A 23326-nucleotide genomic window follows, 5' to 3' on the forward strand; every position below is an offset into this window, starting at 1 on the left:
TTTCCCTTCAGAATCAGTGAGTTTTTCACTCCATCTGAGACCCAGCTGGGCAGGTGGAGTAACCAGCTGTGGCAGCCTTTGTGGGAAGGCTGGGTATGGTGGCCCTGGGCAGGGCTCTGCTTCGGATAGGACTTGAGGTTGGCTGCCTACCCAGACTTTTTCTCTTTTTGCTGGAAGAGAATCACCACCACCCTCTTTTGACAATTTAAAATGTATTATTAATGGGACTTGCCTGGTGGTCCAGTGGCTAAGACAGCTCCTGATGCAGGGGGCCTGGGTCTAATCCCTGGTCAGAGAACTAGATCCCACATACTGCAACTAAGACTTCACTCGCTGCTTCCAGGTCCTGCATGCCACAACTAGAAACCCTGCATGCTGAAACTAAGACCCGGTGTGGCCAAATAATTAAACAAATAAATACTAAAAAAATAAGCAAAATGTATTATTACTGTCAATCGCCTTATATTAATGAAACCAGGATATGGTAATTATAGAACATTTGGAAAACAGAGAAGTAGAAGAAAATGATTCCCTACAGCCCTCCCTCCCCACCCCCCATACTCAACTCACTTGGTGATAGATGTTTCTTACTTTTAGATGCATTTTCTAGGCAAAAATGTTTTATGCTTTTCCCCCTACATCTATAGTGCGATTCTTTTTTCCTGCCTTCTCAATAGAATGGTACAAAAAACTTGCTGTGTTTCTCGTCAGCGTGTTCAATGGTTTTGTAATACTTGAAGTGATTTTACCATAGCCTACTCAGCCATGCTTTTGCGGTCGAGTCTTTGGGTCATTCCCATCGTGTCAGTGGTGAACAGGAGTGGACAGGATCAGGCACATTGTCTCCTCGTGTTTCATGAGGGCACCTTCAGGCTCAGCCACCCACGCCAGCCCCTCCCCCTCAGTCTCCTCCCTTTGGGGCCGGTGCCCTGTTTGCCTCTGGGCTTGTGTTTCTCAGTATCCGCGTGTAGCAACCTCGTTGAGAAATGGCTTCCTTTTTCAGGAAGAAGACTCAAACATTTGAGCCTCGAGGAGTCTGCACAAGAGTGCAGAATCATGGCCCCAGGGTCAGGGCCTGGGGGCTGCACAGCGGTCGCTCCTCTCCACCTAGGCCCGGGGTACAGCGGAGGGGTAGCTAGCCTTGGGAGCGGCCACTGTCCAAACCGCTCTCCCCAGCTGTAATCTCTGGTCCCCGCATTCCAGTCCCCCCAGGAATTTATGGACTTTCCCGGTGGTTCAATTGGTAGAGAATCCACCTGCAATGCAGGAGACCTGGGGTTTGATCCCTGGGTCGGGAAGATCCCCTGAAGAAGGGAATGGCTACCCACTCCAGTATTCTGGCCTAGAGAATTCCATGGGGAGCCTGGTGGGCTACAGTCCATGGGGACCGCAGAATTGGACACGACTGAGGGACTCACACACACACACACACACACACAGAGGAGTTTGCAGTGTCCCTTCTCTGGCTGGTCCCAGACTTGCATCCTGGGTGGCAGGTCTGTTCCCTGCATTCTCTGGGCAAATCCAGGGGGGCTGCTGGGATGGGCACAGTCCTGGAGTCATCTTTGGGGCCCTGCTTCTCTGAAGAACAACTGTCCTAACCAACTGTTTACCCTGAGGGGCTGCAGTCACAAAGGCAGCCTGGGCCAACGATCCAGGCCCTGGAGGTGGAGTAACACTGTCTTGAGTTCACATCCTGCCCCCAACAGTCACTTTATCTCTGCGTCTTACTTTCATCCCCATGTGGGGATGGTAATAACATCTCGCTCCTCTGATGAAATGAGTTAATGTGTATAAACTTCTTTAAACAGTCCCTAATTTGCTAAATAAAAAATAGAGAACTAGAGGCCCAGCCAAGCGTCTCTCTCATACAGCATGTTGAACCCAGACCTTCTATTGTCCAGTAAGGCGAAAAGAGCCCTGGGTAGGAACCTAGGGGCCTGGGTTCTGTCCTGTCATTGCCTTCTAACTTCCTGTGTTTCTTTGACAGGTCACTGTCCCTCTCTGGACCTCATTTTTTGGTTGTTGTTGTTGGGTATCCATCTTTGTAAAATATTAATTAATTAATTTGGCTGCCCCGGGTCTTGGTTGCATCGTGTGGGATCTTTCCTTGCTGTGCAGACGGTCTATTTGGGATACACAGGCTTAGTGGCTCCACGGTATGTGGGATCTTAGTTCCCTGACCAGGGATCGAAATCATGTCCTCTGCATTGCAAGGTGGATTCTTAACCACTGGACCACCAGGGAAGTCCCCACGAGTGAGGCTATCTTGAAGGTTCTTCTCATTGTAGAAAATCCTGGATTTTGTGACTTAAAAGGATGCAAGAGATCTCAGGAAGGGTCCCGTTCTGCCAGTTGAGCCCCCTGCCAACCCCTGCCTTGGTCCTCAGTGGGGGCTGGCTGAAGAGACTGGTGGGCAGAAGGTCCAGAGCCCTCTAGGATTTTTCCAGGTCGTTATCTTTGCAGGTGAACCCTCCTCTGCCTGGATGGGGAATTAGAGTATCTGGGTCACCAGGAAACGGGCCATGGGAGAACTCGCCTCCTTGGAGTGTGAGACGTGTGCCGTCCTGCCCGGCAGTGTGGGCTGCTGGTGCCTCTGCTCTGTCAGGCCCCGTGCACCCCGGCCCCCAGAGCTCACCACTTGCCCCAGAGTTCTGTGTGTGAGCGAAATCGGTCCTTATGCAAGAGCCTGTGTGTATCTTTCTGCCTCGAGCAGTTACATCAGAAGGTCAGATACACAGAACTCCTGCCATTGGGGACCCGGCAGTAGGCTCTTGGTCTGGTTCTTTCTGTGGACAGCTAGGAGGGAGTAGCAGGTGACTGGCCAGGCCCCAGAGGAGGGAACTGTGTCTCGAGGAAGTGGATGGAGGCTTGTGGGTTCTCTCCCGGTTCTGCTGGTTCCCCAGGCCTGCTGGCCAGGTGGCAGAGCCTCGCCTGGGTTTGTATGCAGTGTGTTGGTGATGTGTCTGTCCACATGGTGGGAAGGTCCTTGTCTGAACTATAGGTTTAGGCTGGGGTATTCTATAAGGTCAAATCCAGCATGGGGCATCAGCTCCATCCCCCCTGCACCAGGTTTAAGTCAGCTGTTGGCATGACCAGCTTGGTGACTTTGAGTCACCAAGCTCCCTGAGTCTCTGGGTCCTTGTATAAATGAGAATCCTCCTACCAGGGTGGCCAGCGCTGGCCTGACTCCGGTAGGGGCCTCAAACAGCTCAGTCACTCCTGGAGGTAACAGAGCCCAGGGGCAGATCATGGACTCAGCAGTTAAAGGACCTGGGTTCAAGTCCCTGCTCTGCCACTTCCTACCTGTGTGACTTGAGACTGCACCTTGTGCTTGGTTTGTGTTGTGTGTTCAGTCCTGTCCGACTCTGCAGCCCCATGGACTGTAGCCTGCCAGCCTCCTCTGTCCATGGGGTTTCCCGGGCAAGAATACTGGAGTAGGTTGCCATTTCCTCCTCCAGGGGATCTTCCCGACCCAGGGACTGAACCTGGGTCTCTTGCATTGCAGGCAGATTCTTTACCATCTGAGCTACCAGGGAATGCTTGGCACATGATAGATCCCTTGTCAGTGTTAGCTAGTCTTATCTAATTTCTTCAACAAGTTGTGGTTAGTTGATTTCTTGGGCAGTTGGCAGCCCACCTGCTCTGTTTATTTTGAAATGGGGTCCCTCTTTGTTAAGCCATAGCTTGTCTAGGATGGCAGGTGTGTGTGTATGTGTGTGTTTGAGCTGTGTCACCTCTGCCCTGGGCCTGGAGGACAGCTCCTGTGACAGCCTGCAGGCCAGGCCTGGTGGCCACTGTGCCCACCCCTCCCAGGTCGTCCTGGGCTTGCTACCTCAGGTTGCCCTCATCTTAATAGCTGTCCTGGTTTGTCTCACTCTGCTGCTCGGTCAACTCACTGGGGTGCCTGTCACAACAGGTCTGCCTGTGTTACCTGCTCTTGACCTGCCAGGAATAGTAGGATCAGGAAGGCTCTGGGGTGAGTTTGTTCCAGCCTCTCCTGGCCTTGTCTGCATTTGCCCCTTTTGGGGGGACACATGAAAGTAGCTTGCAATTTGCCATGTGTATGGACTCACCCAGGAACATGCTCAAGAATCTTAAGGGAATCAACAAGTCAGAATTTTAACTAAATTTAACTATTTTCAAAGATAGCGAGATCGGAATTTTCTTGATAAAGATGGCTGACTGTGAGTATTAACCATCTACCAGGCCTAGTGTTGGGCCTCCCAGGTGGCACTGGTGGTAAAGAACCTGCCTGCCAGTGCAGGAGATGCGAGAGATGAGGGTTCGATCCCTGGGTCGGGAAGATCCCCTGGAGGAGGAAATGGCAACTCACTCCAGTATCCTTGCCTGAAAAATTCCAATGAACAGAGGAGCCTGGCTACAGTCCGTGGAGTCCCAGAGTCGAACATGACTGAGCACACATGTTACTGATACTGAAGCCTAGTGCCGAGCATCGTACGTCTCCTGCCCGTGAAGGTAGTCCTGTTATTCCTCCGCTTTACAGGCAAGGGAACGAAGGCATAGAATGGCTGAATAACTTGATCAGGGCAATCGGCCAGCAGTAGAGCTGGGGCGTGAACCAGGTCTGACCATCCCTCTAGGGACAGCTGGGCTGGCGTTCCTGGGGGGGCTCAGTAGTGGCATTCTGCTCTCTGGGCCCCTTCTCCCTCTCCACCAGTGACACTGTTGGTGAGGTCAGCCCGGTTACAGCTGAGGGGCGTGCACAGGGCTTCGGGACAGAGATCCCGTATCTCTGGGCCTTTGTGTGCCGGAGAGGGTGGTCCCAGAGCTGATGTCACTGCAACCCCACTGCAGTTCCGTTCCTGGGTTCCAGGTCCGCTTTCTTTCTTGTGTTGCCTAAGCCCCATATGTCCTTATCTCACTCTGCCCAGATAAAATGGTCTCTTAAGAAGAGAGCTGGGAAGATTTTATAACAGAGGAGGCTGTGGGTAGTCGAATGGCCTTGGCAGATCCCTGGTGAAAAGAGGTGTGGATACACTTGCCAAGCACCCCCGGTCTTCCTTTCCTGGGAGATGTCTGAGGGGTCCCAGCCGGGAGTGGCCCCAGGGAGTCCCACTGTTTCAGCTGAGTGTTTGTTTTTAGTCTATTAACTTAAAACCATTTTGTCTACTCTGGGGGCTTGGGGGAGGGGTGAAAACACTGACAATTGGACTGAAAATTGTGGCTGTGGGGACTTCCCTGGTGGTTCAGTGGTTAAGACTCCAAGCTTTCATTGCAGGGAGCACAGGTTCGATTCTTGGTCAGGGAATTAAAATCCTGCATGCCGCAGGGTGGCCAAAGAAAAAAAGAAAAAACCCTGATTCCTACCGATAGGTCATTCTCTGGGAATATGTCTAAAATTATATATATATATATATATATATATATATATAATATAAGTGTTAGTCCCTCAGTCATGTCCGACTCTTTGTGACCCCATGAACTATATATAGCCTGCCAGGCTCCTCTGTCCATGGGATTCTCCAGTCTGGAATACTGGAGTAGGTTGCCATTCCCTTCTCCAAATACATATATATATATGTATATAAAATACATATATATGTATATAAAATATATATATATAAATTAAAAACATATATATGTGTATATATACATATAAAAATAAAAATACATAAATACATAAGTAAAATACATGTATATATATATACCTCTAAAAGCGTGGGTGTGGAGTTGGTGCCTCAATACAGTAAAGGCCATGTGATCTGAGGGACGTCACTTAACCTCTGAGCCTTGGGGATGAGGATGGTCCTCGTGGGTCCGTGGGGAGGGTAGGAAAGGATGAGGGCTGTGAGCTGTGACGCATGAGGCATCTGCCCAAGATGCCTGATCCGCACATGATCCAACGTCATCTCATGGATGCGCTTCAAGCTAGAATGGACAGTCACATCCCTGGTGGGGCATCCTGGTCTCACCTGGAGCTCAGGGTGGTGGTTCAGTGTCAGAGGCGTTGCTTAGACCTTGATGGCACGGAATGGATTGTACAAGTGTGGGTAATGCTGACCCCACCCCACCCCCACCTTGTGCTCAGCACTGTTTTACAGTCAGATCTCTGCCTTGTTCCATGGGAGCCTGCAGATATCTCGGCAGATCAGTAATCCACTCTGGCCATTTGGACACTCACCTTTTGGGGTCTTCTCCCACCCCGTGTCCCGGGCTCCCTGCCAGTCATCAAAGCCACAGCCTTACCCATGACTAAGGCCACAGAGACGGGAGATGGGAGTAGATATTTGCAGGTGTCTGCGGGCATACCGGCTGCATATGGGCATGCCAGCTGCTGGATACATCTTATTGTTTTGTCTCCATGGTGATCTTTGGAGGCCGATCTTTCCCCTCATTTACAACAGAGGAAATGATGGCTCAGGGACATGGTCCATGGCCCGTAGTCCTTTAGCTGGTAGGAGGTGGGGGTGAGATTTGAACTTGAGTCTCTGTGGCTCTGATGATCCCCATGATCTTCCCATTGAAAATGGGAGAGCTCCCTCTTTCTCTTGCAGGAACACCTGGGCTGCTCTCCTTGAAGGGGTTGCAGTGCTCTGCGTGTGGCCTAGACGGGGCAGGCTGGCGATGCTCCTCCTGGAACAGGCCGCTCTGGCAGGTTCTGTGTCTCTCCAACCTCTTTCTGTCTGATCTCCTCTGGGGGTTTCAGGAGGAACAGAAGATGGAGATTCTGGGGAATAACTTTTACTTTTGGTGGGTGCAGGGCACCCCTCTGCCTGGGAGGTGGAGAAGGAGGCAGACCTCAAGTGGGGAGCCACCTGGGCTGAGGTGCCTGGGCCAAGTTAGACCTTGGGGCCTGAAGGCTTCTGACTGGTAGCTAGCCCCCTCCCCCCTGAAGCACTGAGCTCCAAGAAGTCAAACACATGTTAACTCATTTGTTGGAGAAATTCGGCTCCTGGGCTTTCTGCATTCCAGGGTGCTGGCATGCCAGAAATTCTCTGGAGGAGCAAGCAGGGAAGTCTTGTCTTAGAGTAAAAATGCTAATAAAACATCTCTAGAATCTGCTCCTTCCTTTCCACCCACACGGCCACTGACTAAATTACCTTTGTTCTCATTTGCTGAATTGCCTTGGCTCCTTAATTGGCTTCCCTGTTTCTGGTTTCTCCACACCCACTTCAATCTGTCCTCCACATGGTTTCCAGAATGATCATTCAAAAATGCAGATCTGACCACGTTTCTGCCTTTGTATTCCTCCCCACGCCTCCAAGATTGAGTGCAGATGCCTTAGTGTGGCCTTCCTGGACCTTCCAGAACCTTCTGGGGTCTGCATGAGCTGGCCCTGCCCCCTGGCTGACTTTGCTCTCCCTTCTTCCCCATCCCCTCTAGTCTCTGGCTACTTGCCATATAAATATATCCCCCCCTTTTTTTTTTTTCCCATAAAGGTTTTCTTGTGACTCTGGCCTTTCCTCCGCCCTGCCCCTGACCTGGGTGCCATCTCTGCCCCTTACCCTCTGTCTGTGTGTCACACTCCACGCCCCACCCCAACCTATTGAACCCATTTTGGGGATTATCTCCTCTTTTATGTCTTTCTAGGGTTTCAGCCCCCCCACCCCACAGACCCAGTCCCCCTGGGATCCCACAGACCTCTGTGGCAGCACCCAGGTGGCATACTCCATGTGGCATCAGCTGTCGCCATCTGGAGGGCTCCACCCACACAGCTAGACTTCGGCAAGGGTGGCTGGGCTGCTGGACTCAGCTGGCCCACCCTCCCTCTCTGTACGGGCTCAGAGTCTCTCCGCGTGGTCCCTCCCTCAGAGTGGTCATGGCAAGAAAATAAAAAGTACAAACCAAAAAAGAAAAAAAAAAAAAAAAAAGGCTAACTCGGGCTTAATAAAAATGTAGCTGCTCTTTGAAATTTGCGAAGACGTTTGGAGGAGTGCTTGTGGCTAGCATGGGGCCCCAAGAAGAATGGACACATACCTTCTTTTTCCTTCTGTAGGTTTTCCAGAAGCAAACAGGAAGACTTACAAGGTTTTAGAAGGAGGTCTGAGACAGTGCAAGCTTAATAAATGTTAGCAGTAAAGACTGCTTTCTATCGCAAGTAACGGAAAATGTGAGTTCTGCAAACAGACCCTTATGTCTCTCCTGCAGTGAGAAGTTTGAAGTTAGGTGGCTCATGTGTTTAACAGCTGGACAGAGGTGTTTCTGGGCAACTCCTGGCTATTCTAATCTTCAAAGCAGGGCTATGGGAAGCCCCAGAGACTGCTCCACTTGTGAGGGAAACACTTTCCTGGCATTTCCAGTGGACATGCCCTCATATCTCACTGACCAGACCTTTCATACATAGTTAATTTCAAAGGAAGCTGGAAGTGGGGCCCAGGTCACGAAGGAGCCGTGCTGGACCCCATCCTAGGTCGATTATGCGGATGTAAAGTCACGGTTGAGAACCGCTGACTCGGATCAGTTCATTGCCAGGCATGGTGCTGCCCTAAACAAAATCGGCCTGTGAGTGCAGAAGAGGTCAGGCATGGCTATCAGATGGGTAGTGAGCAGCAGCTAACATGGCACCCATCATGCCAGGGGAGATGGCCATCACATTTGTCAGCTCTGGGTATTCAAGGAGCTCCCCTGCCCTGGCCCCTTACCTCTGTACGGTTCTTTGTCATTTTCTGTGATGGTCTCAGTTGCTAGGCAAACAGTTGTGTTCCTGGAAAGAAAGACCTGCCTCCCCAGTATATGACACACCCTGCTACAGATTGCAGGTGCCTTCAGAGCAGAGTTTGAAGCGGGCCCGCTGGCAACAACCCGTCTTTGTTGTTAGGCACAGCCTCTGCCTTTTTTCCGGGTCTCTGCTTGATAATTCACATCCGGATCCCTTCTGGTGTGTAGTGTCAGGAACTCTGGGCTTTCCTCTTGCCGTCCAGGGGTTGAGAGCTAAGCTGTGTTCTGGGGGCTGGTGAGCTTCAGACAGGCGTGTGGAGTGTGTCTGAGTTGAGACACAGGCTGTGTCGATTAAGGGGTCTGGTTTGTGGGCGCCCCGGCCCCTGTGTCTCCTGACGCCTGCCCTCCACGGTTGCTCAGCAGACGCACTGTGTTGGGGCCATCAGGGATGCTCCGAGGGTGGGCACACCTGCTCTCCTTTGTCTCCCTCCGTCCAGTCAGATCTGTCTGTGGACGCCTCTCACACATCAGTTCTTCAAGCTTATGCACCAGGCTGCTTACGGCCATGTCACGCTGCGTCTCAATGCTGGGAGCCCGGACCAACTTTCCCGAAGATTTGTTGAATGAATGGGTGATGTATAGAGGTTCTTCTTCCTTCCCTCCTGTCGTCATTTCAGGCCCAGGACAGTTAGGGGTTGAAGCAGGTGTTTGGCTTTCTCATGATTTAGTCCAGTTTGTTCCCGCAGCCCCTGAGGACCGCTGGTTCTGAAAAACCCATGTGGGTATTGGGCACTTGTAGTGTTGAATTGACGTGGGAAGGAAACCTGCCACAGCAGCCCCAAGACTGCTCATGCACTGGCTTTTGAAGGCCACCGTTGTTTTCTAGAGAGCACATTCCCTCGGCCCACCCTTGGCCTCTCAGGTAGGAGCTGTCTTACGATTTGGAGGTCAAGGGAATGCCTTTCTCTTGGAAACCTTTCCTTCTGAGTCTCAGGACCTCAGTGGAGTGGCAGGTGTTGCCGAGAAAACAAGGGTCCTTGGCTGTCCACTCTAGCCTGGCTCAAGCTCCGTCTTTCCCCAGAAGCCTCTTGGGTACTTCTGAGCCTCATCGGTCCCTCCTTTGCTGCCTACTTAACACCCAGCACCAGAGCAATTAGAATGGGCGATGCTATCTAATGGGGATGCTAATTGCGCAGAGGAAATTAACAAGTCGTCAGTGCCTCCGGGCAGGGTCTCCCTGCGCCTTCTGCTGTACTGGCCCCTGGTACTCTCAGCCATCAGCAAAACCAGAACCAGAAACCTATTTTGTCTTGGTCGGGGTTTGAAGCTCCCATTTGCCACTCGTTGTCAGGCCGCAGAGTTCGCAGCTCCAGTGGAGCCTGGCCCTGAGTTTCCAGCTGTGGCCTTCTCACCCCCGGCCTCCTTGGGAACGGCTCCACTTGTGGTCTGGGGCAGACTTGTTTGTTTGTGTTTGAAGTTCCCCGACTCTGAGTTTGACGTCAGGGCAGGGTTGCTGGCAGGAGGCTTGGCGGGGAGATGGTCTCTGAAACAAATGCACGTGTCTGGCAGCTTCTCCCAGAGGGAGAGCACGGGTGCGCAGGGTGGAGGGAGCGAAGGATGGCTGGTTGCGAAATGCCCGGTTTGGGAATTGAGGTCACTTTCTCCTCTGCTCATCTCCACTTTCCCTGGCACGCTGGCTCTGTCTCTTGCCTGCTCATGGTAGCCCCCCTGGGTACCCTCGAGAGCTCCGTGGGACTTGGCAGTGCCAGGGTTGAGGCACTCTTGGAGCCGAGCGCCTGGTCATGCCCGCAGGGGAGCCGCCAGCCGAGACATGACCTCCAGAGCTTTCCTTACTATCTCAGAAATAATTTCGTAACACTTTGGCCGTGGCAGCCAGACCAGACTGCTTAGCTGGTGGGGTTGGCCGGGGGTCCCCAGAAGCGCACTCCAGTTTCGGGGAGGAGATGGGAGAAGTAAGAGGAGCCGCCCGAGGCCCTGGCAGACCTGGCTGGTGCCCAGGAAGGAGCTGCAGCTTCAGGGACTGTCCGGGGAAGGCTGGAGTAAGTCCTGAGAGCTTTGGCAACTTCGTGAAGTTTAGGAAGGGTTAGACAGGGACCTGGGCTTCCCAGCTGGCGCTAGTGGTAAAGAATCTGCCTGCCAGTTGCAGGAGACATAAGAGACACGAGTTCAATCCCTGGGTTGGGAAGATCCTCTGGAGGAGGGCATGGCAACCCATTCCAGTATTCTTGCCTAGAGAATCCCATGGACAGAGGAATCTGGAGGTCTGAGATCCATGGGGGTCGCAAAGAGTCGGACACGACTGAAGCGACTTAGCATGCATGAAAGCACAGGAATATGGCACTAGCAAAGACTGCCATGGACGTCCTCTTAAGAATATTTCGTGCAGCCCACCTGGGAGGAAGGAGTCAGGGTTCATAGGTGTGGGTGAGCTGGAGGCTGGTCCGTGAACTGTGCCTGCTGGCTGGAGGGCTGAGTGAGCTGGGGGAAGGGATGGAGGTGTGCAGGGCCCTGCAGGGGCCTCGCTTCACTCTGCAAAGCATGGTGGGGTCTCCTTGAAAGGGGCAGCTCCCTGGCATCGGACAGGGTGGGAATTGGTTTTAATGATTTCAGAGCAGGGATCAGGTGTAGCCCAGAGGACCAGAGGTGGTGGTGCATCGTGGCTGGAGCGTGTGGAGAGTGTAGGGCAGTCCGTGGCTTTTATTCAGAGGACTCACTGCCTGGGACGGTCTGGACATGACTAGATCCCAGTGAGCCAGGTAGGCTGTCCAGCACCCACATCTTGACATTGCTCTTCTTAAGAGTCTGAATGGATTGTGACCTTTTTGGTTGTACAGAGCTATTCTGTGGGGAAATGCTATGCTTAGGGGCTTTGGGGTCGTGTGAAAGTTGGGACAACATGCTTACCTCCTGGAATTTTCAGAGAACCCAGGGAGAGAGGAGGAGGATGTACTAAGTAAATAGAAGAGAGAGACTTGCCTGGCGGTCCAATGGTTGAGACTCCAAGCTGCCAATGGAGGGGGTGCGGGTTTGATCCTTGGGGGCGAACCGGGATTTTTACAAGTTGCACACATGGAGAAAAAATAGATAGGATTATTATTACTACAGGGTTGCTGATTGAGTGTTGAGGTGATCTGCATAATTGAGAGAGCTCACTGTTGTCCATGGGAGTCTGGTGTCCCTCTCCGCCTGTGCTGGGATTCGTTGCCCATTTGTGTCTGTCGCCTCTGTCCTTATAGACTGACCCACCTGCCCTGCTTGAGATGGCATGTCCTGGGACTCTGAGAGGGCCTGGCACTTTGCCGAAAGTTTTACATCTGGATTTTCTCATGTAAATCTTCACAATAGTCCTTTGAGGGAAATCAACCCCATTTTACAGGTGGGAAAGCTGAGGCTGACAGGTTACATCTGTGTTCACTGCTGAGGGAGGGTGATGGTGAGGGGCTTGGAGGCCAGGTCTCTATGTCCCGAGAGCCTGAGTTCTTCCTTGGAGCTACATTGCGTTTTGGGTGTGGTTGGTCTTGGGTCTGGGGCTTGTGTTTTTGTTGGTGGTGTTGTTCCAAGCACTTTCACATATAGTTGTTTTGACTCCAGCTTCTCTAAAACAATACCGTTTTATGGTAAGATTGAAGCTGAGCTAAGGGAGATTTCCCCAAGAGCCTTGATCTTACATGTCAGAACTGGAACCAGAGCCAAGATCTTTGAGCCTCGGACACTTAGCAAACACTTGCCATGCATCATGTCTTGGTGATACCCAGTGGCTGTTTGTGGGCTGACTTGATGCTCTTCTGCTCCTTCTGTAAGGGCAGGGGCAGGATGCACGCTCATGAAGTGAAAGAGTATCAGAGGTGGATGAAGACTTTTGTTCCAGCCTCGGTCCTCCCCTGCGACCTGGGTGCTGATGACTCTTTCCCTCTTGCTGCTGGGTCCCATTGCTGAAACCCCAGGTGTTCTTCCCTTCTGGAGAATTTCTATCTGGAGGTTTTGTGGTTAAGAGAAAATGACGCTACTAATGAAAGGCTCTGGTGGAGGCCCCTAGGGCTGGGCTGTTCAGCCCGCTGTGGTTTGTCTGGGAAAGTAACCCCTGGGTGGTTCTACAACTGTGGCCATCTTTCCAAAAAGTGAGAGCGGTCTTATTTTGCTTGGGTAGGCACTGCACGCAGCACGCTGGACACCTCCTCCAGCAGAACACAAATCTGCAGGTGTCGTTTCTTCTTTACAAGCTATAGGACACCAACCCCTCTTGGCCATGACTCATTCTCCTTCCTGGTCTTCACGGCTAGCCAGGGCTATGGATTGTCAACTGGGTACAGTGAGGAATTCCTTTAAGTTCTGCTGGGTCCTACCCACTAGTCACTCTGGCTGCCTTTTGACAGGAACTCTGAAAAAAAGTGAAAATGTTAATTGCTCAGTTGTGTCTGACTCTTTGCAACCCCATGGACTGTAGCCCGCCAGGCTCCTCTGTCCATGGGATTCTCCAGGCAAGAATACTGGAGTGTGTTGCCATTTCCTTCTCCGGGGGATCTTCCCCACCCAGGGATCAAACCTGCGTCTCCCACATTGCAGGCAGATTCTTTATCGCCTGAACCACCTGGGAAGACCAGTGAGGCTCTCTAGCAGTCTTTAAGAAAAGAAACCGCTCACGCTGCTTCAGGGGAACTCACCCTGATTTTTGAGACTCTCCTGAGCCATTGCTTGCCCAACTGATGTTTGTTTTCAACTCTCATTTTAATAAACGTGAGTGCCTGTCGGGGCTACAGAATGTAACATGTGTTTAGCCATTCATTCATTCAACAAAGGTTTTACCATAGCAGAACACATGGCAGGTGCTATGCTGGCTCCTGGGGACATAGTGGTGATCAGGTGATCAAGAACATAGACCAGGAACCTGGCCTCAGGGGTTTTCCTTCGCGTCTAAAGAAGGAAACAGACAAGCCAAATATTAAGTGTGTGATCTGATAGAGGACAAAGGCTGGAGCTGTGATCTGTTGGAAGAGAAGGGCTGGGGCTGTGAGGAGGAGGGCTGAAGGGCTTGGGGGAGTCTTTCTGGCAGGATGGATATCTAAGCTGAGTTGTGGAGGCTGAGGGGTCACTGGGAAGAGCCTTCCTGGTAAAGGGACAGGGCTGAGGGCCTGGAGGCTGAAAAGGGCTGGACTTGGTGATGGGGCTGAACAAGAGAAGCCCCCAGATCCTGGCTCATTGCCAAGGCCAGGCTGGCTGATCTTGATGTTGCCCTGTGCTGGCCAAAGTCTTAGCACAATGAACAGGTTTTTCATCGGCTCCCAGGGGTGTGGCCTTTGAAACACTCAGGCTGGGGACGGATAGACCTCTTTGCTGCTGATGTCAATGTCAGCTGCCTGACCTCATTGCTTCATGTGGAAGAGAATGGTTTTGACTTTGCACAGTTAATTGATTTATTGCCCTGTCTTTGGTCAGCATTTTGATGCTGTGGTTTGAGAGTAGTTTGGAGTGGAGGGCAGGCTGTGAGAAACCATTTAATGTGGGGATGAGGCCCCTGTATTTCCTTCCCTCCTTCCTTTCTCAGGCATCTTTGAGCACACATTATGTGCCAGGTGCAGTAATAGGCTTGTGGGGACAGTCCAATGAGGTGGGCATAGTTCCTGCCCTGATGTATAATGATGGAGGACTAACCTAGTTTTGGGGGGAAGTTTCCATTCTATAGTTCAATCCTCCCACCCGACTGTGAGCTGGAATCATCCTTGCTGTTGTACAGATGAGAGAACCAAGACTCAGGAAAATTAATGAACTTCCTCCCTAAGGTCACACAGAAACTAGATCTGAATCAGATTCTTTTTTTTTTTAGTTATGAAAGTATGATAACACATTTACATAATACATTAAATTGTCAAAGTCTGATAACATATTTATGTTACAAGACCTCGCAAAATACAGAACAAAGTTACATGTAGTTCTACTAAATATTACAGTTCTTTTTTTAAGTGGATAAATTAAGATTTTCAGTTGGAGTTCCAGTATTGAATCCAGATTCTGTTCAACTCCGAAATCTGTGCTGTGTTCACTGCTTTGGGAGCTCACATCTGTAGGGGGAGACCCGGTTAAAGGCTTGAACGTGAGGCCCTCTGTGATAGCGGCTCCCAGAGAGCTGTGGACGGGGCACTAGGAAGGAAGAAGGGGGAGGATTCTAATTAGCCCAGGGGGTCTTGACCAGGCCAAGGACACTGTGGCTGGATGAGAGAAGGACGTCCAGCCACTACAGACATTTGAGCAGAGGCCCAGGAGTACGGACATACAGAAAGTATTAATATCTGAGGAACAGCTCCTAGGTGAGTGCTCACCTGGAGGACTGGGTGGGCCAGGGGTAGGGTGGAATGGAGATGAGGCTGGAAAAGAAAGTGGAGGTCCTGAACTTGGAATGGCCTCTGGTCACACTTGAAGAAGGGCTCCCCAGGTGGCGCTAGTGATAAAGAACCCACCTGCCAATGCAGGAGACACAAGAGACATGAATTCCATCCCTGGGTTGGGAAGATCCCCTGGAGGAGGGCACAGCCACCCACTCCAGTATTCTTGCCTGGAGAATCCCTTGGACAGAGGAGCCTGGCGGGCTAGGGTCCATAGGGTCCCAAGGAGTTGGACACACTGAGATATTTACAGAACAAGGAATGAATTAGCAACAGCAAAAACTCTTGAGGGGGCAGCAGGTACTGGGAAGTGGCTCCCAAGGGCAGGGTTCATTCATGCAAGACTTTGAAGGTGGTGCTTGTCTTGAGGGGAAGCTCCCAAGTTGCCATCTCGGCAGCTCTCATGGGGTTCCCGGGTCGCTGAGTCTCAGTGGGACCTGCCCTCTTTGGGATGTCACTCATTTCCCTCTGTTTGAGTCCACTCCCTCTTCTAATCAGTCCCGACTGCACTCTGCCCTGAAGGTCTTGCCCCTCCGCATTCCTCAGCACAGTGTGAGGCAGTCAAACAGAATACTAGTATTTACTCTTATATTATTTGCAGCTTTAGCCTTTTGAGACTCTTTTGAAACCCAGAAACAGCCTTTGCCTGGAAAACGCATAGATTCATGTGTCTGAAATTTGCATGCATTTCAGGGAGCGGGTCTTGAAAGCCTCTTGGTGGACCCCAGTCAGGGACCTTGGCCAATAGAGCCACAGCCCACCGGCCTGGCCGCCCCTCAGGATGTGCGTGCCGTGGGCTGGGCACTCATACTGAGGGCTTCATTTCTTCTTAGCCTCCCTGAGAGGGAGGTTCTATTATTACCCCCATTTTCTGGAGCAGGAAACTGAGACTTTCCTGGCGGCGGGGCGTTCTGTAGCTTGTCCGAGGTCACAGGGCTTGGGTGTGTCTGAGCCCTCAGGTCCTAGACCGGGTAATCTGATTCTTGGCTGGAAGCCTCTTAAGGTTACTCATCCTCCCCAAGCCCCTGCGTTTTTCTTTTTCACATCATCCATCGCTGACTCCCCCTACCCCTCCCCTTCTCCCAAGCAGGAAGCCCTTCTTCCGTGTGACCCCGTTCTCTGAGCTTCCCAGTCTTGCCCATTACTTTCGGAAGAGTGTGGTCCTTGGTGGGATGTGGGGAGGGTGGTGTGGCAGCCGGCCTTGGGTGGGACAGAGGGTGGGGGTTGGTTCTCTAGGTTTCCCTGCCGGCTCGCCCAGACCCTACTCCTCTCCTCCTGCCTCCTCAGTTTCCTGCTTCACCCTGTTGGAGTGGCAGCAGAGGGGGCACTTGGCAGGCCCCTGTCCTTATCTCACGGCTCATGTTTGCCAGAGCTCCCCGTATCACGTCCGTGTGCCCTGAATGAACCCGCTTTTCTGTCCTGGGCTCCCCGCAGGCAAAGCTGCTCCGGTACATCTGCAAGCAGTGGCAGTGCAAGCTGAGCGTGGCTCCGGGCGAGAGGACCTCGGAACTCGACAGCTACCCTCGCTTCAGCGACTGGCTGTACACCTTCAACGTGAGGCCGGAGGTGGTGCAGGTACGGGGGCTACGCCATGGGGACTGGGGTCTTCGGATGGGATGTGGGTGGGGTGTTGAGCAAAGGGACCACGCACAAACCTGAGGACCGGCTCCACAGTGGCTACGACTGATGGGGCAGGTATGGGATGTGGAGGGACCCAGGGCACACGTGGCTGTAGCATGCGTCCTGGGTGCCATCACTCTATGAGCTAGACAGCCTGACCCCACCACTCATGGGTTCATCATGAGGACAGCAGCCAGCGTTTCTGGAAACATTGACTGCAACAGACACTGTGTTGAATACCCTGTATAAATAATCTCACTTTATTCCCAAAAAGCCCTGTGAAGGAATTACCATCATGATTGCTGTTTCATACTTGAGAAAATTAAAACACCATTTTATACTGGAACAAATCAAAGCGTGGATGGGTCAAATAACTTGTTTAAAATCATACAGCTGATAAATGATAGTTTTGGAATTTAGAAGCAAGGATCTGAGTTTCGTTTTCTCCTGTAACTCCAGTAATAGTACTGTTTTCCTTCCTTTGTTCTCTTTTCCCATCCATCCAACCTACCCACCCACCTACCCACTAATCAACCAGTATGCAAGGAGAAGGTCAGAGGTCAGGGGCAGCTCTCATGGGGTATCAATAAATCAGTGCTTGACAGGTATTGTTCACCTAGGCAGGTCTTTTAAATCCCTCATTTCTCTTCTAAAATTGAAAAGATGGACTTTGCTATTGTAAAGGTAACACAAATTCATTTTATTTAGACACTTTGGAAAACAGAAGAAGGGGGAAAAATCACATACATATTGCTACCACTCAGAGAAAAATCTGTGATCGTTAAGATTTTGATAGATCCTCCCAGCCTTTCTTTTTTTTTTTTACCCTAATACTTAAGTCTTTTTAAAATAATCTCTTGATGGGTTAGAGCTGTGCTGTCTAGTAAGGTAGCTAATATTATGCTCTTGGAATGTGGCAAGTCCACACTGAGATGTGTTATGATTTCAAAGACATAAATTCAAAGATGTGCTGAATTCTGAAGATGTGATCCAGGAAAAAGAAAATATTAATAACTTAATATTTAATCTGTTGAGATGCTATTTTAGTTATAGGAAGCTAAATAAAATGATTAAAATTTATTTCATATATATTTACTTTTTAAAGTGTGGCTATTCAAAAATTAAAATTTAAGTATGTGGCTTGCATTATATTTCTTTAGGGCAACACTGATTTAAACCATCCTGAATAAGCAATTTTATATTTTACTCTTATCATTGGACATGCTAAGCAGCATGTTTTCCTTGTATTTTCACACTTGGTAACCTCCTCCCACCCCACTTTCTTTCAGGAGCTTCATAATGTCTGAGTATATGTGCTGTTAATTCAGGCAGAGGTTAATTCCAGTTGTCGACTATTGTATATGTCATGGTGGTTAATATTATTTATGAAGCTGCTTGTATATTTAAGAATTTTCACTAGGAGAGATTCCTTGGACAGGAGGTGACTTGAACTTAAGAAGTTCCTGTTGTGGGTGAGAGAAGATGGGGTGAATGTGGGGTACCCACAAGGGCACGTCTAGCACCTTACACGCTCCCAGCCCTGGCCCCAGTGGCCCTCATAGTTGTGACATATGTCAACTTGTAAGAAGCTGGCAGAAAACAGATGGCTCATGAGAAGTTTGAAGGAAACTGCTTTGTGAGATGGAGGTACCTTGGGTGTATTATTAACAGTCACCTGCACGCACGCACATAATATGTATGTTGTTAGTCGCTCAGTCGTGTCTGACTCTTTGTGACCCCTTGGACTGTAGCCAACCAGGCTCCTCAGTCCATAGAATTCTCCAGGCAAGAATACTGGAGTGGGTAGCCTTTCCCTTCTCCAAGGGATCTTCCTGACCAGTTATTGCACCCGGGTCTCCTGCATTGCAGGCGGATTCTTTACCATCTGAGCCACCAAGGCAGCCACCAGGTGCTTAGTTGCTCAGTGTGTCCGACTCTGTGACCCCATGGAGTGTAGCCCACCAGACTCATGTCTGTAGCCTACCTGGAAAGTGCTGAGGCCCCACGTGGGCAGTGACTTGCCCAGCATCGCATCAGTGTCATCCCTACTTGATGATGAGGACCACTGGGTTCAGAGTGGCCTAGTTACTCTATGAAGGTCCCCGAGCTGGTAACAGGGGCAGACTTGAGGGTCAAACCCAGGGCTGCTGGACTCCAAACTGTGCCTTCTAACTTCCATTCTTGGGCTTAAGACATCTTTGGCAGATGGCTTTGCTCCTTAAGGGATTTCCCTCAGATCTGCAGAGATGTGAAATATGCTGGAGACCCAGCCTCACCCATGTCAGTCTTCAAGAGAGGAGCCAGCCGTGCCCAGGGCAGAAGCCAGGACCCTGGAGGCCAGCTGCAGGAGCTTTTTTACCTCTGGGGAGCCCTCTGGTGGCAGCCGGGACAGGGGTCTCCCAGCCGGTCCCAGAGGTGTCGTGGATCCTGAGTTAAGTGGTGTCTGAATCAGAGTCAAGGTGAGGACTTGCCTAGTGGTCCAGTGGCTAAGACTCCATGCTCCCAATGCAGGGGACCCGGGGTTCAATCCCTGTTTGGGGAACTAGATCCCACATGCTGCAACTAAAAAAGACCCCAGATGGTGCAACTAAGGCCTGGTACAGCCAAACGAGTAAATATTTTTAAAAAGCAAACAAAAAACAGAGCTGTTTTAGTCAGAGCTGGGTGTAAATGGGGGGAAGCTCATTTGTGTGCAGGTTCAGGCAGGCTGGGGAGCCCACGAGCCAGGTGTGTTTGGGAGCCAGGATGCTGCCTGGCGGAGGGCACTGGGGCAGAGTCTGAGTAGAAAGCTGTGTGTGGGTGGTGGAGTCGGGGTGTCTCTGGTTGCTCGGTGTTTTACTTCAAGATACAGTGGAGACGTGTGCCCCTCCCTCCGTGTCCCCTCACCCCTCCACCTCCCCACCTGCACCGTGGTCCAGGCCCCCATCCTCTCGCCCGAGCTCCTGCAGCAGCCCCAGAACTGTCTCCCTGCTTTATCATTGACCTGCTTCATTCCATTTTCCACACAGCATGAAGAAATATAAACTGGACCACGTCATTTTCCAGGGCTTCCCATTTCTTTCCGAATAAACACCAGATGCCTCACACACTTTGACCTCTGCCTGTCTCTGACCTCATTTCACTAACCCTCCCCTTCACTCCCTCTGGTCTGACTTTTGTACCCACTCCCTTGCTCCCTGGAGTGCTCTTGCCTAGGCTTATCCCATGGACATCATTCTAGTGTCAGAGCCATTGCCACCTCCTCCGTGCAGTCTTCCCTGATGAGCAAAAGGTCACTCTTATATATCTTTTTTTTTTTTGAATTTTTTATTTTGTACTGGAGTAGAGCAAACTGTCAGTGTTGTGATAGTTTCAGGTGAAAAGCGAAGGGATTCAGCCATACATATACATGTATCCACTCTTCCTCCAAACCGCCCTCCCATCCAGGCTATACAGTAGTCCTTGTTGGTTATCCAGTTTAAATATAGCAGTGTGTACATGGCCATCCCAAACTCCCTAACTATCCCTTCTCCCCAGCAACCATAAGTTGGTTTTCTAAGTCTATGAGTCTCTTTCTGTTTTGTAAGTAAGTTCCTTTGTGTCATTTCATTTTAGATTTCACATGCAAGGGATGTCATCCATTATTTCTGATATTTCTCCTTGTCTGTCTGACTTACTTCACCCAGTATGACACTCTCCAGATCCATCTATGTTGCTGCAAACGGCGTTATTTCATTCTTTTTAATGGCTGTCACGCCTATGTTTCTTAACCCCATCAATTGTGTGGACTCTGACTGGCTCCCACTCCACTCTGCTAGGCCCTGATGCATCCTATGTGCTTTCAGCCAGAATTGGTTCTAGAATAGGTTGTTGTTCAGTTACTCAGTCGTGTCTGAATCTTTGTAACCCCGTGGACTACAGCATGCCAGGCCTTCCTGCCCTTTGCCATCTCCCGGAGGTTGCTCAAACTTGTCCATTGAGTCGATGATGCCATCTGACCATCTCATCCTCTGTCACCCCCTTCTCCTCCTGCCTTCAATCTTTCCCAGCATCAGGGTCTTTTCAAATGAATCAGTTCTTCGCATCAGATGACCAAAGTATTTTAGCTTCAGCTTCAGCATCAGTCCTTCCAATGAATATTCAGGGTCGGTTTCCTTTGGGATTGACTGGTTTGGATCTCCTTGCTGTCCCACTTAAGAGTCTTCTCCAACACCACAGTTTGAAAGTATCAATTCTTTGATGCTCAGCCTTCTTTATGGTCCATCTCTCACATCCATACATGACTACTGGAAAAACCATAGCTTTGACTATTTGGACCTTTGCCGACAAAGTGATGTGCTGCCTAGAAAGGCAGGTGCACATTTCAGAAACCAAAGTTCCAAATGGCATGAAAGCCACGCCCCTTTCCACAGTTGACCTCAGAGACCGAATCCGTTGACTTCTGAATGTCAGTGAAACCACTGTTTATTTTCCTAAATGAATGTTTTATTTTGGAATAGTTTTAGATTTACAGGAAAGTTGCAGAGTCCGTGCAGAGTTCCCATCTGCACCCCTCACCCAGCGTCCCCTGTCATTAACATCATATGTTACCAGGGTGCCTTTGTGAAAACTCAGAACATAGCATTGGTTTATGACTACTAATTACACTCCAGATTCTATTTGGATTTCACCAGTTTTTCCATTATTGTCCTCTTCCTGTTCTAGGTTCCAATCCAGGGTACCATGTTGTTTTCTTTAAAAGTGTATTCATTTAGTTGTGGCATGCGGGATCTATATTAAACCTGGACCCCTTGCTTTAGATGTGCTGAGTCTTAGCCACTGGACCACCAGGGATGTCTCACCACAGTGTTTTTATTCACATACAAATTTGTTTCCCTTTTTAAAAAAAAAAAAAATATATATATATATATATAAGATGCTAAAATGGGATCATAGAATAGTATCATCCTGAGGTTTTTAGTTTGAATTTCATCTTTGTGTTGATCCCTGCAAGCCCATGTCATTCTTCTTTCTTTTAAAATTATTTATTTACTTATTTGGCTGTGTTAGGTCTTGCAGGCTTTCTCTAGGCGCAGATTTTCTCAGTGCTTCTCACTGAGGTAGCTTCACTTGTGGAACACGGGCTGTAGGGCGCACGGGCTTCAGTAGTTGCAGCACGTGGGCTCAGTAGTTGCGACTCCTGGGCTCTCGAGCACAGGCTCAGGAGTTGTGGTGTGTGGACTTAGTTGCTCCAGGGGATGTGGGATTCCCAGACCCACCCCTGTCTCCTGCATTTGCACGTGGATTCTTTGCCACTGAGCCACCAAGGAAGCCCATTTCATTCTTCTTTAGCAATAGAATAGGAAGAGTTTGGGTTTCTCCTCAATATTTCAGGAATGGCTATGTTGGAGCCCTCCAGAAGGTATCAGCTTGTGCCCAGTAGAAGCTGTGTGCCAGGCAGCATGGTGCCTGGCATGCAGGAAGCCCTGGCATATATTTGCTGCTGAAAAGTGACTGAGGAATGAGCAAAAGTCACAGTAGGATGCAGGCTGGGGATGCCAGACTTGAAAACGGGGTCTCTGTCTGTTTTCTGTTCAGTTTTTTGGAGAAAGGATCCAGATCCATGAAGTCTGGCATTTCCTTATGCTGAGCTATGGGGATGCACTGGTGCAGTCAACACCCTCAAGACGATTTCGCCAGGACTGCTCCCTGAGGCCTCTGGGAATGGTTTTTGTGTGATGGGACTTGTCTCTTCAGTCTCTTGGGGTTTTCTGCTGATCCTGACCCTCCATGGCTTCGTGACTAGGGCTCTGATTTTCCTCTCAGAAAAACACCTGCATTGTATGTGAGAGTAGCCCTGTGTCCATGCATAACCTCCTCCTTCCTTTTCAAAACCTCCTTCCCGGGCTCTGTCCCTCTCCATGCGTGTGTGCTAAGTCCCTTGTCATGTTCAACTCTTTGTCTATGGACTGATGGGATTCTCCAGGCAAGAATACTGGAGTGGGTTGCTCTGCCCTCTTCCAGGGGAATCTTCCTTATTCAGGGATTGAACCCAGATCTCTTAGGTCTCCTGCATTGGCAGACATGTTCTTTTCCATTACTGCCGCTTGGGAAGCCATTTGTCCTTCTAGAGTTATCTAAACATTATTTCAGCTTTGTCTTTAAGATTGCGGTCACCAGTTTGTGGTCATACACTCTCCAGGAAAGAACGCCTTTCTGTTGTATGAAGAGGGGCTGGACATGGAAGTGGCCGCAGGGCAGTGTGGCTCCTCTGGGGTCCTGGTGTGGACGAAGGGACTCTTCACTCTCGCTTCTTTTCCCACCAGGGACACACCCCAGCCCTCTCCAGCTCCAGAGCCTGCTGCAGGCCCTTCTGACCTGTGGGACCCCTGATCCCTTCTCGGATGCTGGAGACAGGCAGCTCTGGAGATGCCTTTATCTATTTACCCAACCATCACACCTTTGTCTAGAGTGACACCATCCAACAGAACTTTCTGTGATGCTAGAAGCATTCCATTCTGCCCTATGCACGAGTCGGACACGACTGAATGACTGAACTGAACTGAACTGAACCACCAGCCACATGTGGCCAGGGAGCACTTGAAATATGTATAGTGCAATTGAAAAACTGTAATTTAAATTTTATTCTCTCATGTCGGTATGTATGTAAGTCGCTCAGTCATGTCTGACTTTTGCAACCCCATGGACTGTAGCCCGCCGGCTCCTCT

At 50.3% G+C, this 23326-nt stretch overlaps 1 protein-coding gene across 2 annotated transcripts in view; it reads left to right on the forward strand.

Moving 5' to 3' along the window:
* KSR1 (kinase suppressor of ras 1) overlaps window positions 1-23326 on the forward strand; it is a 162458-nt gene that overhangs the window by 74344 nt on the left and 64788 nt on the right. For both annotated transcript variants that reach the window (XM_088828702.1, XM_055401595.2), the window contains exon 2: window positions 16455-16595. In XM_088828702.1, the coding sequence (XP_088684828.1) occupies window positions 16455-16595 (141 nt within the window). The remainder of the gene's footprint in view (window positions 1-16454; window positions 16596-23326) is intronic.

This window comes from Moschus berezovskii, chromosome 20 (genome assembly GCF_049115385.1).
Source record: "Moschus berezovskii isolate FMDL1 chromosome 20, NW_MosBer_1.0, whole genome shotgun sequence".
Classification (NCBI taxonomy): domain Eukaryota; kingdom Metazoa; phylum Chordata; class Mammalia; order Artiodactyla; family Moschidae; genus Moschus; species Moschus berezovskii.